The sequence below is a fragment of the Thunnus albacares genome, chromosome 24, assembly GCF_914725855.1.
Source record: "Thunnus albacares chromosome 24, fThuAlb1.1, whole genome shotgun sequence".
Classification (NCBI taxonomy): domain Eukaryota; kingdom Metazoa; phylum Chordata; class Actinopteri; order Scombriformes; family Scombridae; genus Thunnus; species Thunnus albacares.
In genome coordinates this window covers 7,897,198-7,913,011 of record NC_058129.1, presented here as the reverse complement: position 1 = coordinate 7,913,011, position 15,814 = coordinate 7,897,198, and the positions used below count along the sequence as shown (strand labels likewise).

General features: G+C 39.7%; 1 protein-coding gene across 4 annotated transcripts in view; it reads right to left on the bottom strand.

The window, feature by feature from the left end:
- The window catches only part of LOC122976235 (interleukin-1 receptor accessory protein-like 1), a 301,394-nt gene that overhangs the window by 226,720 nt on the left and 58,860 nt on the right, over positions 1-15,814 (bottom strand). For all 4 annotated transcript variants that reach the window (XM_044344602.1, XM_044344605.1, XM_044344604.1 and 1 more), the window contains exon 2: positions 6,585-6,677. In XM_044344602.1, coding sequence (XP_044200537.1) covers positions 6,585-6,666 — 82 coding nt within the window. In that variant the 5' untranslated portion in view covers positions 6,667-6,677. The remainder of the gene's footprint in view (positions 1-6,584; positions 6,678-15,814) is intronic.

Sequence of the window (15,814 nt, the reverse complement as noted above, 5' to 3'; positions counted from 1 at the left end):
CTTCCCATCTCAGCTCCACCCACACTTCCACCCCAGTTCCCAAATCTGGATTTCAGTAAACCCAAATCCAATCATCCCATAGGCTCCATATGCCTATGGGTGACATGTTTCTACAGCGCCTTATGCCTTAAACCCAAGCGCTTCAAATAAATAAAACTAGCTGTAATCGGATACATCTTTTGATCCACACGCAGAAGCAGTGACAGCGGAGTTGAGCTTCAAACACCTCAGCCTGGCTGCACACCGGCTCTTCGCCCAGTTGCAGCCCTCGACACCCTTTCCTGGCATTTATTCTCAATTGCTGTGGTGTTGTAACATTATTACAGGTCAGGTAACAGGCCACAGAGAGACTATTCCGCTCATAAATCAGGTGATTGATCGTCATCCACCTCACACGGAGGGCTTGGGCATGTGTCTCCAACCCGGAACACATATCCATAGTAACCCCGGTTGTCAAGAGGCCTATATCTGGCACACTTGTTGAGTTGCTTCTCTCTCTCTCTCTCTCTCTCTCCATCTCCGAGCGGCGGGAGGGAAAACAACTCCATGTGGCAAGCCATTTCATTTCTAATATCATGTGTGTGTGATCAATCTCCCCCGCTATGAACGGGCAGTGCAGTGGAGGCAATCATTCAACATTTGTGGCAGGTATGTGGTATTGACTGAGAGAAGATGAACCGTGGGGTATGCACAGATTTGTGTGCTTCAGTGGGTGTGTGCATGTTTGTGTGACGGAGAGAGAGGGAGGGTGAGAGAGCCTAAATTTCAGCTTTCAGTTTTTAAATTCAGCTGAAATTGTGTTCCCAAAGATTCCTGGATTTCGTTTTTTTTAACTTAATTTTGAGTTTTAACATACTGTAAGCTGCTATCACTGACAAACTCAAGTGGTGTATGATCGATCTGATGGCACGTCTATATCAAAATTAATGCAATTTTTATTACTTTGCAAGAATGGTCTGACATTCAGTAGTTTTCACGTGTAAAAAAAACTGACACAGTGGAAAAGGTCGCTGCCATTGTGCCCCTTCTTTCTCTCAAAGTTCTTGCTGACAGCCTCCTGTCATATTTAACGTCCTTTAATATCAATTACAAAGTCAAGTGGCTTGCCATAATTGAATTTGTGCTGTACACTGACGTCCCCTGTTAGGAATCACTGTCTTATCCAATTAAGAAGGGCCTTATTATTGGCCAAATTGCGAATAGCCCCATTAATGTGGGGGGAAGATTCTATCCCTTAACTGACATATTAATGTTGACATCCTCCCAGAGTTGTGCGTTACGATGGGTGTGAAGACTGTAAATTTAATTGACTGTCAGAATGTCCTTGATTCTTCCTCCTGCAAGAGCGGAAAGAAAAAGTCTGCGAAGAGGGGAAAAAATATATTTTGTGGAACTACTGTAGCGGCAGTAGATAAATACACAGGGAGAGACGGATGATGAGCGGCTGCTCTCTAATGGGAACCAAGGTCTTGTTGCAGTGGCGTGTTTTATTTACAGCTACTCTTCATCAGAGTGACACACCAGGCCCTCGGACCATCCTTAATAGAAACTAGAAGCAGAGAGGGGATTCTGTATTCCATTTCCAAATGGGAATGCATGTCGGAGACCGTCTTTTTACATATGCATGAGTAACAGAATGATGCATGCACACTGAGTGAGTGTTATGGGTAATGTATTGCTGGAATTACTGGGGGACTGTGGAAAGGTAAGCATCATTTGTCTGGGGACTCATCAACGTCTGGCGAAAAAATGGGGACTAATGACTATACAGCAGCGAGGAGTAGAGAGGCTAAATTTGTCTCAATCAATGTCTAGGAATATGATCATGAATCTACAACTGTCATCACTGTTCACCGTGGAGACATGTGTTAACAGTTTTGTTAAGGGGTGACTTTTAGTGAATATTAAATAGTAATGTTTCCTGGACTGGACAACTTAACTTTAAATGTAGAGGCATCCAACTGGTGGGCCGAAAAGCATGTTTATGAAAATGATATGCTTATGAATAGGTGGAGTCCCTCCAATGTGCACAGGAGTAAATGGTCAGTGATGCTGTCCCTGGTTTAACTCATTATAAATCAACTGTGACCAATAACTCTAGACAGCAGCTTTTCAGAACGGCTTCCAAACCAGAGTATTGAGTTGATTTGGGACATAAAGCATATTTTTTTCCAGTTTTCCCACAAATCAGCTAAGTGGTAAAATAAATCAAGTATAGACTCAGAGATAATTCACTACATATTATTCAAGTTTTGCCCAGGAAAGAAAGCCAGTTCATTCAAGATCCCACATTTTAGCCATGTGGGCCTTATGACAAAGGGACAACGGGTCCACTTCTCAAAACAGCAAGTGTGCCATCAATAGACATGCTGTAGAACTGCTCCTAAGCAGGACGTATCACAGTATATCCTACTGGATAACAGGAAGACCCGATGTCTGGGAAGTACAGGTGGCCACATGGAGTAAACTGAACACCGAAGATAAGAAGACGGAGCAGAGTTCACAGCGTTATTCAGATGGAAAGTGATGACCATGAAATATTTTAGAACTAGTGGAGTATGTAGGAAATGCTCAACCTGTCATTTTTGAAATGTGTGTGCATGGCCTTTTTATTCTATTCTTTGGTCTGCTACAAGTCATTCTCAGTAACCTCTCTCACTCTGATTGTAATCCATGTTCAGAGGTTAGAAAAAGAATAAATGCATAGTTATTACTTCACAGAGTCTAAAGTCAGACCTTACACGAACTCTTGACTTTCTATTTCATATCAAATAAAGTGCAGCTGTATGGTGCACAGAAAGAGGATTCTGCTCCATTCAGCTCACTGCCAAGTAACCAAACGGGCACTTTTTGGGATTTCTCACACGCCTCTTCCAAGCATCTATTGTATCATATGGCACAAGTGGCCAACAAGGGAGCCGATTGTGTGTTTAAGACACTAACGGCACCACAAGTCATTTTCAGTGTGCGGGATCTTTTTTTCAATGACCAATAATAGCAAGTGTTTTAGAAATACACCAACAAAGCTACACTTTGTCCATGGATCACTCATATCCAGTTAGGGATAATTCATTTTTGATTATCCAGAATTGACCAGGCAGATTTTCTAATCAGATTCTAGACAGACATGCTCAATTTTTGTCAAAAGGTTGGACATACTAACCGGCTTATATAATTTTTCTTGCTTAGCTCAGCTTTAAATGTCAGCAATTTGGCACTAAAGAGATGATTGATGTGGTATGGGTAAACAAAGGCTTGTAAATCTACTATATAATCAGCCAATAATACTGGAACAGTAATACCTATCAAAATAATCACATTAATATGCTTTCTAAATTACTTTTAAAGGTTTTAACGACCACTTTGTTCTTTCCCAGGAATGCTGCAAGCCTTACAGTACGTTCATGTGTGAGACCTGCCACGTACAACCACAGTTTTCTATCGTTGCCCTACAGGGAGAAGCAAATCATTGTTAAGTGTCTTGCTGAAGGCCAGTTTAACAGGAGATGTGTCACTTGTTCACTTTTCCCACGTAGATTTTCCCACTGGGGAAGTGACAAGCCTACTCCTCTAATCTTTAGACCTCTGCCGTCACACAGACGTGTTAAACTGTGATCTGCATTCTGACCATGAAAAAGCAACTGGGATTCCAAATCCCTGCTGTAAGCCAAGACTGAAATGATATACTGGTGATCTACTTTGCTATTTGGGCACATTTTGTGATGCATTTTGCTTATTACACAGATAACTAGTCATGCGTAACAAAGGCATCACACATATTGATACAGTGCCACTATATAATACTACACAACAGAAGACAATCTTTCAGAGCTACATCAAATCAGATCCACTTTGTCAGTTTAATCGTAATCAAAGAAAAAGTAGGTTATTTCTACACTCGTCGTTTTATGCTGAAAGGTCAAAAACTAACATAAAACACCAATTTCTACAAAATTTGTTCAATGGCACAGAGTTCAATCACAAAATAACTGCTGGAGTGAATTGTACGTCATGGATTGAAAATCACAGACCTGATAATATACTGCCGTGTAAGGGTGGGGTTTTACTTCAACATCTAACTTGATGTGCTGTATTAAGCAAAAATATACATAATTATTCTGTTCGCTCAACCATTCAGGCCATATCAGCATTCTAACAAAGAGGAACCACAGCAGAGGACAAATGGATATGTTCTCCTACATATGCATGCTGAGGATTAGTATGGCAGATATGCATTGTATGTTTTTGCACCGTTCCACCCCAAGTACAAATGCAGACAAAGCATTACTCAAAGACGGGTGTTTTGAATTTAATCATCTACAGATAATAGTGGTGCACATGCAGCGCAGTGCAGGGGTTTCCAAAATGCGTATGTGTGATTTTGTGTGTGTGAGTGTATGTGCTTTAAGTGTGAGCCTAGCGGAAGGGAAAGCAAGTGGGATAGTGGATTATTGTCCCTGAAGGAGTCAATCAAGTCATTTAATTTCCTTTAATGGGCTGACACTTGCAGGGTTCATTGTCTACAGTGAATTTCTTGAACAAAAGGTAGAAACGAAAAACAGCTCCGTTTGCCACATCTTATCAGAGATTCAGTCAGTCAATTGTTTGATCCATTTCAACTGGATACCCATATTTTCCTGAATATTCTGAACTGTGGATGAAAAGCAAGGCTTCATAATTCAGACTGATGTGGAATTAAATTCAGGTGACAGTTTTTCATTACAGAAACATACTACAATCAAAATTTAGGGTTTTACATAAGACAACAAGTCAAAAATATGACCAAACCAACCGCATAAACAAAGAAACCCTAAACCCTGAAAAGTGTTCCTTTGAAAATATAAATGCTATCTTACCGGGATATTCACCTTCCTGCCCCCACTGCTACTTTCTATTCCATAAAAATGAAAGCAATGCAGTTTCAGACTGGCTTTTATTGCCCAGAATCCATTTTTACAATAGTGCTCTAACTTGCAACAAGCATGGCTTCTAATAAAGCCGTACCATCTAAAAGCAAAGGAACAAAGGACGGCGGTCTGGCTCAGATGGGGTGTTCATTTATCAGTGGACACGTTTCAAATCCTTGCCCCGGGCTATAGCTCGTGAAGCATCCTAGGAGATAGCCCGTAGGGACTTCTGCTGGAAAAGCAGAAAACCCTTTGATGAGCCTTGGGCCATTCCTGCACCTGTGTCTAATATGCATGGGTAAAAACCCAGACACAAGCAGCCTCTGGATAGTAAAAAAAAACAAAAAACAGACTGACAAAAGACTTCCTTTATGTTTCATGTTCGCCATTGTAGATGCTCCTCTGGCTTATTTCTGTCCTCTTTCAGAAAGTAATTATTCTCAATATCTGAAAAGGCAACAACCATAATAATGATTGGATATTCTTGGTTACTCTCTTAGATACAAAGTGCTTCATGCATGCAGAAAGTAACTTACTCACACACATTCACTCACTGTTAGCCTTTGCACCATGAAGACCAATTTGAGGCTTGGTTTGGTAATACGGTGCTTTTAAGAGAACACTCAGTTGCATCAAACAGCATAGAAAAAACACAGCTAAAAACAATTAAAATAACTTTTTACCTATAGAAGGGAGATACATGCTAAAAATGAAGTCAAAACAGATGAATCATAAGACCAACTTATATTCAAAGAGTTCTTGGTTAATCATGCATCCTCTCCATACTGGCTGTGAGAGATCCCTTCCCAATATACGTAAGTAATGAGGGACAAATACACAGTCCTGGTTCTGTGCAAGAATGTATTCTAAAGCTTAGATGAAGTGAATATGATGCTTCAGCAGTTTAAATTAGTTAAACCAAATGGGTATTTTCCAAGGTTACAGTCTTTTTACTGAAAAATTCCCTCGCTGTGTACCATCCTCCGAGGAAACACTGTCCGAGGAAATTTTGCACTAAAAAGACTGTAAAATTGGAAAATACCCACTTGAATTGACTAACTGTGATCACTGAAGCCTCATTAGCTTCAGCTAAACTCACTTACATCAAATTTGCTTTAGGGAGGGATATTTTCACAGCCAGTATGGAATGGAGGAACAATTACAATGACCAAGAACACTCAATATTTGGATATGTCAGTATTGTCTTAAGACAGACTACAAAAATGTGAACCTATGCATTATAACTGAAATGCACATGGTTTATGTTATCTTTCATTATGTAATCATGAGGTATGTTTCAAATGCCTCAAGAATAAACACAGAAGATTATAAAACAGATTATACCACTCAAATGACCTGCAAAGTTCAACAGCAGCATATTGCATCATTCACTGCACCTCAAATTGGTTGTTTGTAGACTTAAAAATCAAGATGTTGAAAGACAGGACAGCTCAGTATTTCATCATGACCCATCCCTCTGCTGTTGACTGAAACACTTATTTGTGCTTTCAGGCAAAAAAAGAGCCTTGAAATCTCAGTAGGTTCCAGGGAATCAAATGTCTGTATCAATTAATGTAGCTGTAGCATTAAATAAATGTGAGTGTCTTAATAGTTTTTTAGAACTGTCCTCTATTAGAAGAGAAGGGAGACACAGTAGTTGTTGTAGAAAAGACTTACCTGAGCCTCTCTTCGACACCACTTTCAGGCAATAGACCACAACGGCATGAAGCAGGATCAGAAAAGGAATGGGAGCTTTCATTTTTACCAGTCCTACAAGGAAACAAAGGCTTGAGTTATTATTTTGTACTGAGGCATGCTGTGAATACACTGAATGCATCCAAAACATCAAATGAAGAAGAGATAACGATTTTGGCAGGAGATGCTCGATCAAAGCTCAAATATAAAAAACAGCAGGTTCTGCCAATAATTATGGAACTTTTACAAGACCTAAGGTCAGCTGGAAAAATTTCAACTATCCTAAGTTCATCTGCCTCTGCTTTATTTATACCGGTGTCTCTTCAGGGACTTACTGTATAATCAGGGCGAAGTTGTTGATGATACAAATGTCAAGACACATCTCTATCAAGGCATACCTGGCTTTGCTGCTTTGTCAACTACCCACAGCACTAATCCAACTTCTCCCCCACCAACATGACATAATCAGGTGCCCACATAAATCAGGTTCTCTCTGTGTAATTGTTTAGAAAAGCTTCAGCAGATGGTGGATAGAAGTGAATATGGCCTAATATACTGGAGAACTACCATAAATGTAGATGTAATGACAATAATAGTGTTATTAATAATGGGAATGATATAGCATGTCAGTGGATGTCAGTGAAATACAGTAAGTTTAAAGCCATCTCGCTCTGAGTACATGTTCCAGCCCCACACTCGATCCATGTGCACACCAGAATGATGGACACACCAAATATCAAATCAAGTCAAATCACTGTAACACATATGTTTAGGATATTGTATGCAATATAAATGAGTAATCTGTGACCAAATAATGGAAAAAACTGTGCCCAAAAGACAAATTGGCCTGGCAGCTACATTGGCCTGTCACACATATCAGTGTTGGCGTTAATGTCGGTCGATAAGTGACAATAAATTGCAGTAGGGCTGTAATTTACAAACTCCTAGATTATTTCTAATTGGAAAATATCCCAGTGCATATCTTGGTCACAAGGCTTTGCAAACACCTTTGTTAGGTGTACTCATGATTCATTTTGGAATAAGACTGAAAGTAAAAATAACTTTCATTGGTTTATAAGAAAACTCCACAGGGCATCTTTAAGTAAATGAAAACAATCCATTGTAATGTGCTATATTTCATAACAGCACTGATTGGAGTGTTTAATCCAGTTTACACTGTAATCACATGCCAATGATTGAGATACTGTATTGTTTATTCGATTTTTACAGCAATGCAAGCATTAAATTATAATTCTGTGCTGACACCATCTCTGTCAACCATGGAATAAATGTTTAACTAGGTGAAGCTGAAATTAATTCTAGCTGTGAATAATACTGTAATATGAAAATCTGGTGCTTTATCTCATAATAATGCACACTCTCTAGCCAATGAGAATTGGGAATTCCTTGTGGTGAGAAAAAGCTTATTGCAGTCAAACTTTATTGAAAATAAAACAGGACTGGTCTAAAGTTTAATTAAAGTGAACAGTGTTTATTCAGATTTTGTCGGCAGCAAACAGTATTCTTCAGTGATACACTTGCTCATTGAACCCCTTCATGTGACTGTATAATCACTCTTTTTATTGGGCTACTAATTCCTCTCTTTGCTACAGGCAAAAGTGCCATCTCTGCTATAGCTCAACAAGATACCCATGTAGGCTACAAGGGCGCTTCCATTGGCATTTCAGTCACGACAAAGATGCTTCACATAGATTCCACAAAGCAGCATCAGAAAGCCTTTGAGGGGAAACCCTGAAAAGCCACAATAACCCTTGAGACACTCATAGAGGCATGCGAAACTGGCCATCAGCCAAAGACGGCAACATTGCCGTGTTCTCCTCGTCAAAGGCCTATTGTCGTCAGCCCTTGCTTCCTGCAACCAATGCCACCTCAGAAAAGCAACACGCTACCACACAAAAATCTTATCTTTTTAATTAGTTTTCCATGTTGGGTGCAAGTCTGCAACATTAGCACAAAAGCTGTGGTCTCTTTCTTTGGTTTGAACACAGAGGAAACGACTGAATCACCAGTTCTGCTCAGTATCCCTTCAGCTCAAAGTGATATCCTGGACTACAAGACATCAAAGCCAGCCATTATTATCAGTGAAAAGGTTAAAAACATGTTCTTGCGATGCATGGTAATTTTTTTTTGTTGATACCAACTACACTGATGAGCAAATACAGTAAATCATCTTCTGTTGGGTACACTGATCACAAACCATGCCTGCATATGTGCAGTGAGCAAAAATTGTGGATTATGGGATTAAATATATTAAAGAATCACACATGAAAACATGACATAGTGCTTTGCCATAAGCTTCTGTGCAGCCGTTGAGAGGAAAATGGCTCCAGAAGTCAGGTTTCACAAAGCCGTTTCCAAGGACACTGATCTCACTGTGTTTTTTTTTTTCTCCCACCAAGGTTAGTTAGAAATGTTATTTGTGTCTTTTTCATGGGCAGTGGAGAAATATAGGGTGTTACAGACTGTATAGATTTGAATTGTAGCAATACAACTGAAATACCAGTGCAGAAAATCATAAACAAAAACAAAAAAAAGTGCAATGGCATTTTAACATTCATTACAAACAGTCATATCGCTGTATACTGTTCATTGTGGGATAATGATAACAAAAGAGCAAAATAATATCGAGGTTATGCAGGAGAAAAAAGTTATGCAACATCAGCTATATGCTATAGTAAATAGTAAAAAAGAAACTGTAATGAAGCTCACGTGTTTACTCATGATTTAAAAAGGAATTAAATATTCTAAAGTTTAGCTTAGTAATATTGAACATAGCTCAATATAAGATGTGGGGCATGTACAGCAGAGGTGATGAGTGACATTTCATTGGTGGTGGTGTGGGGAAGTTAAAAGTGGTGCTGAGGAGTCTTACAGCCTGAGGGAAGAAGATGCCCTACCTCCTCCAAGACAGCAGCAGGGTGAACACACTGAAGCTGGACTGGATGATGTCCTTAAATGCTCTGTGGGCTATGCTTAGGCAACTCGTCTCACTAATGTTGCATTGAGTTAATGATGTTCTGGGTGAATTTCATTACCAGCTGCAGATGCTGGGCCTTAAATGTGCCGTGCTTGGGTGCAACGGGACTGGTTAGGATACTTCTGCACACAGCACTTGTGTTTAGCAGTATTTTGTGAGATGTACCTGCCAATCTGAACTGTCTGGATTCCCCAACAGCAGACCAGATTTACAGTAGGTAATACTCAAGCCAAGACTGCTGAGCTTGTCAAACAACGTAGGTGATATAGGTGCTGTTATTTTTGAGTCATGGGAGGCCTGAGTGGAGATGACTTCTGACTGGATCTGCTTGCACCAAGTACAATAACGATAGGGGTGAGTGCCATAGGTTGGCAAATGTTGAGGAGGGACAGTTGCAGGGCTTCTCTGGTAAAAGGACAATGGTCTCGGTTTTGAAGCAGGTGAGGAGCTTTCCATGATATGTCAAAGAGATCACTTGAGACATCTGTGAAATGTACATAGGGTAACTTCACATTAATCCTCAGCGGGGTCTTTCTCACATCCGCTGTTGACACAAGTGCTAGACCCTCTGAGGAAAAGGGATGCTGCTTTAATAGCTGGCTCTGTTGAGGAGATCTAAGTGAACGTAAAAGGTGTTGAGCTCATATGACAGCGAGGCCTTGCATTGATGCGGGCCACATGTCCATGCGGCTGTTATTTGTAGTAAGGTTCCTCTACTTGATGCTTTGTGTTCACGATGGCTACGTTCCATCTCGCTGCTGTTATGTTGCACACTTGCACCACTTTACCTGAAAGACGCTTTATAGGCTCTGGAGAGGGCCCTCACCACTCCACTGATTCAGGATTTCTGATTGGGAAACTACTTTGTCTTACTCATCACAGCATAATCAGTTGATTTATGATCAAACTGTTGGGTTCTGTTAGGTGCCTTGTGCAAGTCACTGCACTCAAAACTGGAGAGCTGCTACAGTTCCATCAGTTCGTAATTTAACAACTGATTTTACAGATGACTTTAGTCTCTTAACCAGCAGGGAGTAAGCTGGAAAGAAAAGAAAGGGAAAAGTGGTCTGATTGTTCAACATGGAGGCGGGGAAGGCTTGTAGCAACCAGGAATGTTTGAATAAACATTGCCATGATTTCATTGTTCTCCTTTTTTTGCTAGATTTCAGCGGCCTTCAGCAAAATACTTACTTTATCATTCGTTTTCTGCTTCTGATGCAAGTGGTTTAAGAAGATGGCCACCTGTTTGAAGAAACAAGCTACTCAAGGGCTTATCAAGGTCAAATACTCAATTTGTTATCAGCAATCATGAAAGGGGTGTCAATGTATTATTGCTACTATCATCTTACTTCTTGGCACATGGTTATTAGCTAGCGAGAAGTGAAAGATTCAGTGCAGCTGTCTAACTGTCAGAGATATGATCAGGAACACAATACAGCAGAAAAAAGCAAGAAGAGTTATCCCCTTTCAACAAATGAACGGATACTGGATGTCCAAAAAAATATGAAATCCGAGAAAAAAAAAAAAAAAAAAAAAAAAAAAACTATCCTCCCTTAAAAATCCTACAATGAAAGCTTATCCTGTCAAGCATCTCATAGTATACCATTCTTTAAAGAAAAGCTCATCCAAAAGGTGCTGTCACCTGTCTCTCATTCTCTGATTGCTTTTTTCCTCAAGCATCCACTTTCTCTCCTCCCTGACAGTGTTTCCTCCTCAGCGGATTCATCCAAAATTCAATTACTTTCGAGGAGGGTTCGGCAAGAGAAATGGGGCACTCTCTCAACACTCTCGGGGCTCGGAGTTAGCCCTGAGGAATGCATCTCCCTCTCACACTAGCACACAAACAATTTCAGCAATCGACGACTGAGGCTTTACTGCTTTACTACAGCTCGCCAGATGGATATTGAGATGATGATTTATACCGATCTCTCATTTCAAGTCTCTCTTGCTCTGTCACACATTTGCTCTCGGCTGTTCACACCAAAGGCCTTCGTGCTCAATTCTGAACCACTGCTCATATCTGATGTTTCTGGGTGACTGTTCGTATCTTTGTGGAATGTTACCCGTATCGGATACCAACGTGAACTGACAACGAGAAGCAATAACAGACATGGGTTTTTTGTACCTACACTTCTACCGCTTGTTGGGAAAACATTTCTGTTCTGTGCCTTTGAGTTTCTGTTGAATTAAGGTGTAAAACTTGGGCATTTTGCTCACTTCTTCCATTGTTGAGTCTCATCATCCTGCGCACGAACACTGACTCAGCCAAACTGCCAAGGATGTGACAATTGTGAGATTATTTATTTTTATTTATATAATTATTTTCAACGCAACTCTAACTGGTACTGCTATTAGTGGAGTGAAAGATGAAGAGTGCCAAGACAAATATGAATATGCTTAACTACTTATTTTATGAAAGAGCCAGGGGGACAGCAATTTTCTTTAAAGGCCCAGGATTCCTAGCTACGCCTCTGATTTGGACTAATTCTGATCTCTTAAACATATGTAGCATAATGGGTCACATGCCTTGAATCACATATCCACATTGGAGATGAAAAAATTAATTAGAACAGCAAAGCTCTGATTTGCAGTGTGAACGACACCCTGTCTGTCTCTATCATTACCCCCCACCACCATCTCTCCCCCATGTCACCTCTCTGCCCCCTTCCTCCTACCTCCAGTTGGAAAATTGATATGTACTCTGCTTGGTGAGTTATTAACATTTCTATTTGTGAGGAACACTTTTCCAGCCCTTACACCCTTGGCTGACGCACACACACACCCACACGAGTCCGTGCTCTCCTCACTGAATTATTCCATTTTAGATTATCTAATAACCCTGCAACAAGCCTCCATGTTCTTCACATGCACACAAGAAGTGAGAGAGAGAAGAGGTCGCTTCTCGAATGCAATTGACACCTCTAAACATGTTTAACACCATCGATGTCTTCAAATAATGTTTATTCTGCGTTAGGGTTAAAAATATGGATGCAGTCCATTTCTTCCCTAGCAACAGTGAGAAAAAAAAACAGCACAAAAGCATTAAGAATGCAATCAACAGATGAATACAGAGCACTGAAATGGAATTCATACACACACACACACTTGTGAAGCGACATTGTGAGTAATAGTGTTTTTGCTTTAGTTGCTAGGGTTTTGTGTGGTGAGCGTACAACAGACGAAAATACAGTTTGAGAGAGATGAACACAGCACATATCCCACAGTGAGGCCTTTGTGTTCATGTCATTTTAGAAACCGTTAGGATATCTGAGTTGCCGACTAGTGACATATTTAAACCACTTGCTATGACAGTGCTTTAAATATGCTTCAAATGTGATGTTCTCAGTAGTAAACTAGCCAGCTACAACGGTTGTCTTCATTTTCATAATGACGCCAAGCAAAAAGTATACTATTCAGGGGTGTAGCCGGGTTTTTGAAATATTGAGGTCAAGTAATTCCCCAACCACTAAAGTCTGTACATTTATACAAAATTTCCACATTTTTTATATTTATGTAACTGTTAAAATATATTTTCTGTAAATGTAATCTCCCCGCATGATGCTGTACTGTACATGAACTGTAGAAATATAATTCTGGTAGAGAAACACTAAATCCTGTTAGTTTTACTTGTTTTGTTTTGCTAAAAAGGTCAATTCTAAGAATATCATAATCAGACTTAAAACACTCCCCTGGTTGTTAAAACCCAACAATTTCCCAGAGACAATACTGAAGACATGACCTCAGCGCCCTGTTACTAATTAAAAATACACTGCAGTATTACTCCTCTTCAACTGACTACTGAGGCTTAAAAATATTTTTATCCCCACAATCATTATATCTTAAGCTGAACACAAATTGAAAAATCATAATTATGATTTCCTAAGTTGTAAACAGGTGTACAAGGGACCCAAGGGACTCGAACTGGTCACAGTGACCAGACTTTACGTTCACTCCCAGATTAGCTACTAGCTCTCTAGCAAGGTTAGTATGTACGGTACCTCAAAATAAGAACCTCTATGGCTGAAGAAATCCACATGCTTTTCCTGTTTTTGTCTTCAAATCGGCAATATATTAAACCAAAACAGAAAATTATTTGTTTTTCGATTTTATTGTTATATCTATATTATCTACCCATACTGCATCTCTACTAAAACATTGTCATTGGCTAAGTTTGCTATAAGATGGATAGATAGATAGATAGATAGATAGATAGATAAATGGATAGATAGATAGATAGATAGACAGATACATAGATAGATAAAGACGAAAAGAGAAATTCAACCAGGGTTCCAGCAAATGACAAGCCTACATCCTCACCAAGGATGAGGGAGACATGCATTACAGGGCATCTATCTATCTATCTTATAGCAAGCATAGCCAATGACAATGTTTTTGTAGAGATGCAGTAGGGGCAGATAATATAGATAAAATAAAAGTGAAAAATAAGTCGTTTTCTGTTTTTGGTTTAATTTCTATCCCAATTGCCAATTTGAAGATGAAAATGTACGGAAAAGTCTGCAGTACTTCCGTTTTTTTAATTCAGACGAAAAACAGAAAGACAAAATAATGCATTGTATATTTGTTTATCCTGTTATCAAACAAGTTAAACACAGCTTTGGGTGGAGGGTACACAGAATCTGCACGAGACCACCATTCGCTTCCCATTTACAACCACGAGTGTGATGTTTCCAATCGCGTGTCGGAACATTTTTTTTTACTGTAACTGTTGTGTGTTTACTGTTGCCATGACAATGAAGGTTGCCTAACTTCAAGGAAGTACTAACCCCATTTCAAGCGATCATTTTAACGCAAACCATGATCTTTCCCTAACCCTAACCAAATGGTTTTTTGTGCCTTAACCTTACTCGACCTTAACCACAGCGTTGTCACACCATAAACATAATTATTTTTTAAGAGTGATTTGTAACGATTTAGAAAGCAGCTTTGTGGAAGTGACAAAAAAAATGGTCTTTAGGTGAAAAATGGCAGATTCAGTATATAATGTATAATTTAAACATTTTATTTTTGGTCTTGGGAGCTGTTTGCCACCAGCCAGGCTGACAAAATCCACTTCCAATGAATTCTGTGGACACATACAAAAATGCGTGCACACTGGCTCTCTCTCTCACACACACACACACACACACACACACACACACACACACACACACACGCACATACAGACTGTCTTTGCAGTCACGTCCAATTCTTAGTCCCATTCCCTGAGCTGCCTGCTAACTAGATTCTTTATCCTGCCTGGCTGTCAGGGAAATAAGGATGACATTAAATGAACGGAGCTCTCTCTTTGGATATTTCAGGCCAGGACTAAGAGGACTGAGGGAGAGCCTGCTGGAATCACTGAGAGGACGAGGTGAAAGGGGAGGAGAGGATGAATGAACGCTAGAGAAAGGAGAAGAAGAGAGGACCAGGAGAAAGCAACCATGAGAGGCAGTATCATGAGATGGTGCCAAGCAGCAGAGCATTGACACACACTGAAGCAAGCAACTGAGGAATATTCTGGTAACAGCAAATTCTCATGCAAACTATCCAGATTTAGACACCATAGTGATTAACATTTGAGTTTTACAGACTTGACTGTCTCAATAACTGTCTATAAAAATGTGTTAGTGTGATTTAAAAGATTAAACCAATTTGTAGCATCTGTGCAGCAAATTTTCCAGTGTTAATAGATGTTGATTTTTCAAAACATGGACAAGTATTTGGGTTGAAAAAGAGTCGTTTGTTCATTTAGCACTAAAGCGGCATTTCAGACTGTCTAAAAGTTTTAAATTAACTCTGATGGATATGGGTTTATAATAAAATGGCACAGTGATGAATCACACGCTGCTAAATTAATACTGACAATTGTGCTCTACAGCTACACTGCAGATCACTCAGCACTCTTTGAAAGGATTCTATCAGCATTAAAACAGACTTTTCTTGTCATCATGTTATAAGCAAATGATTTTCATGATCATATAACACATAAATCTGTACTGAGGTTTTGATGGCAACTTTTTTTTACAGTTACTTGCGTAGAATCCAGCAAGTTGTTTGTACTCAACCCCCACATCCCAGCTCGATCTGAACTGCCTGTGTCAATCAAACCCTCAAACACGGTCAGAGTTCAAGGTTTCAAATGGGATTCACCCCGAGAGGAAGTGTGCTACAGTAGCTGCTGAATGACACTTGTAACAACTCGTGCCGCAGGGTT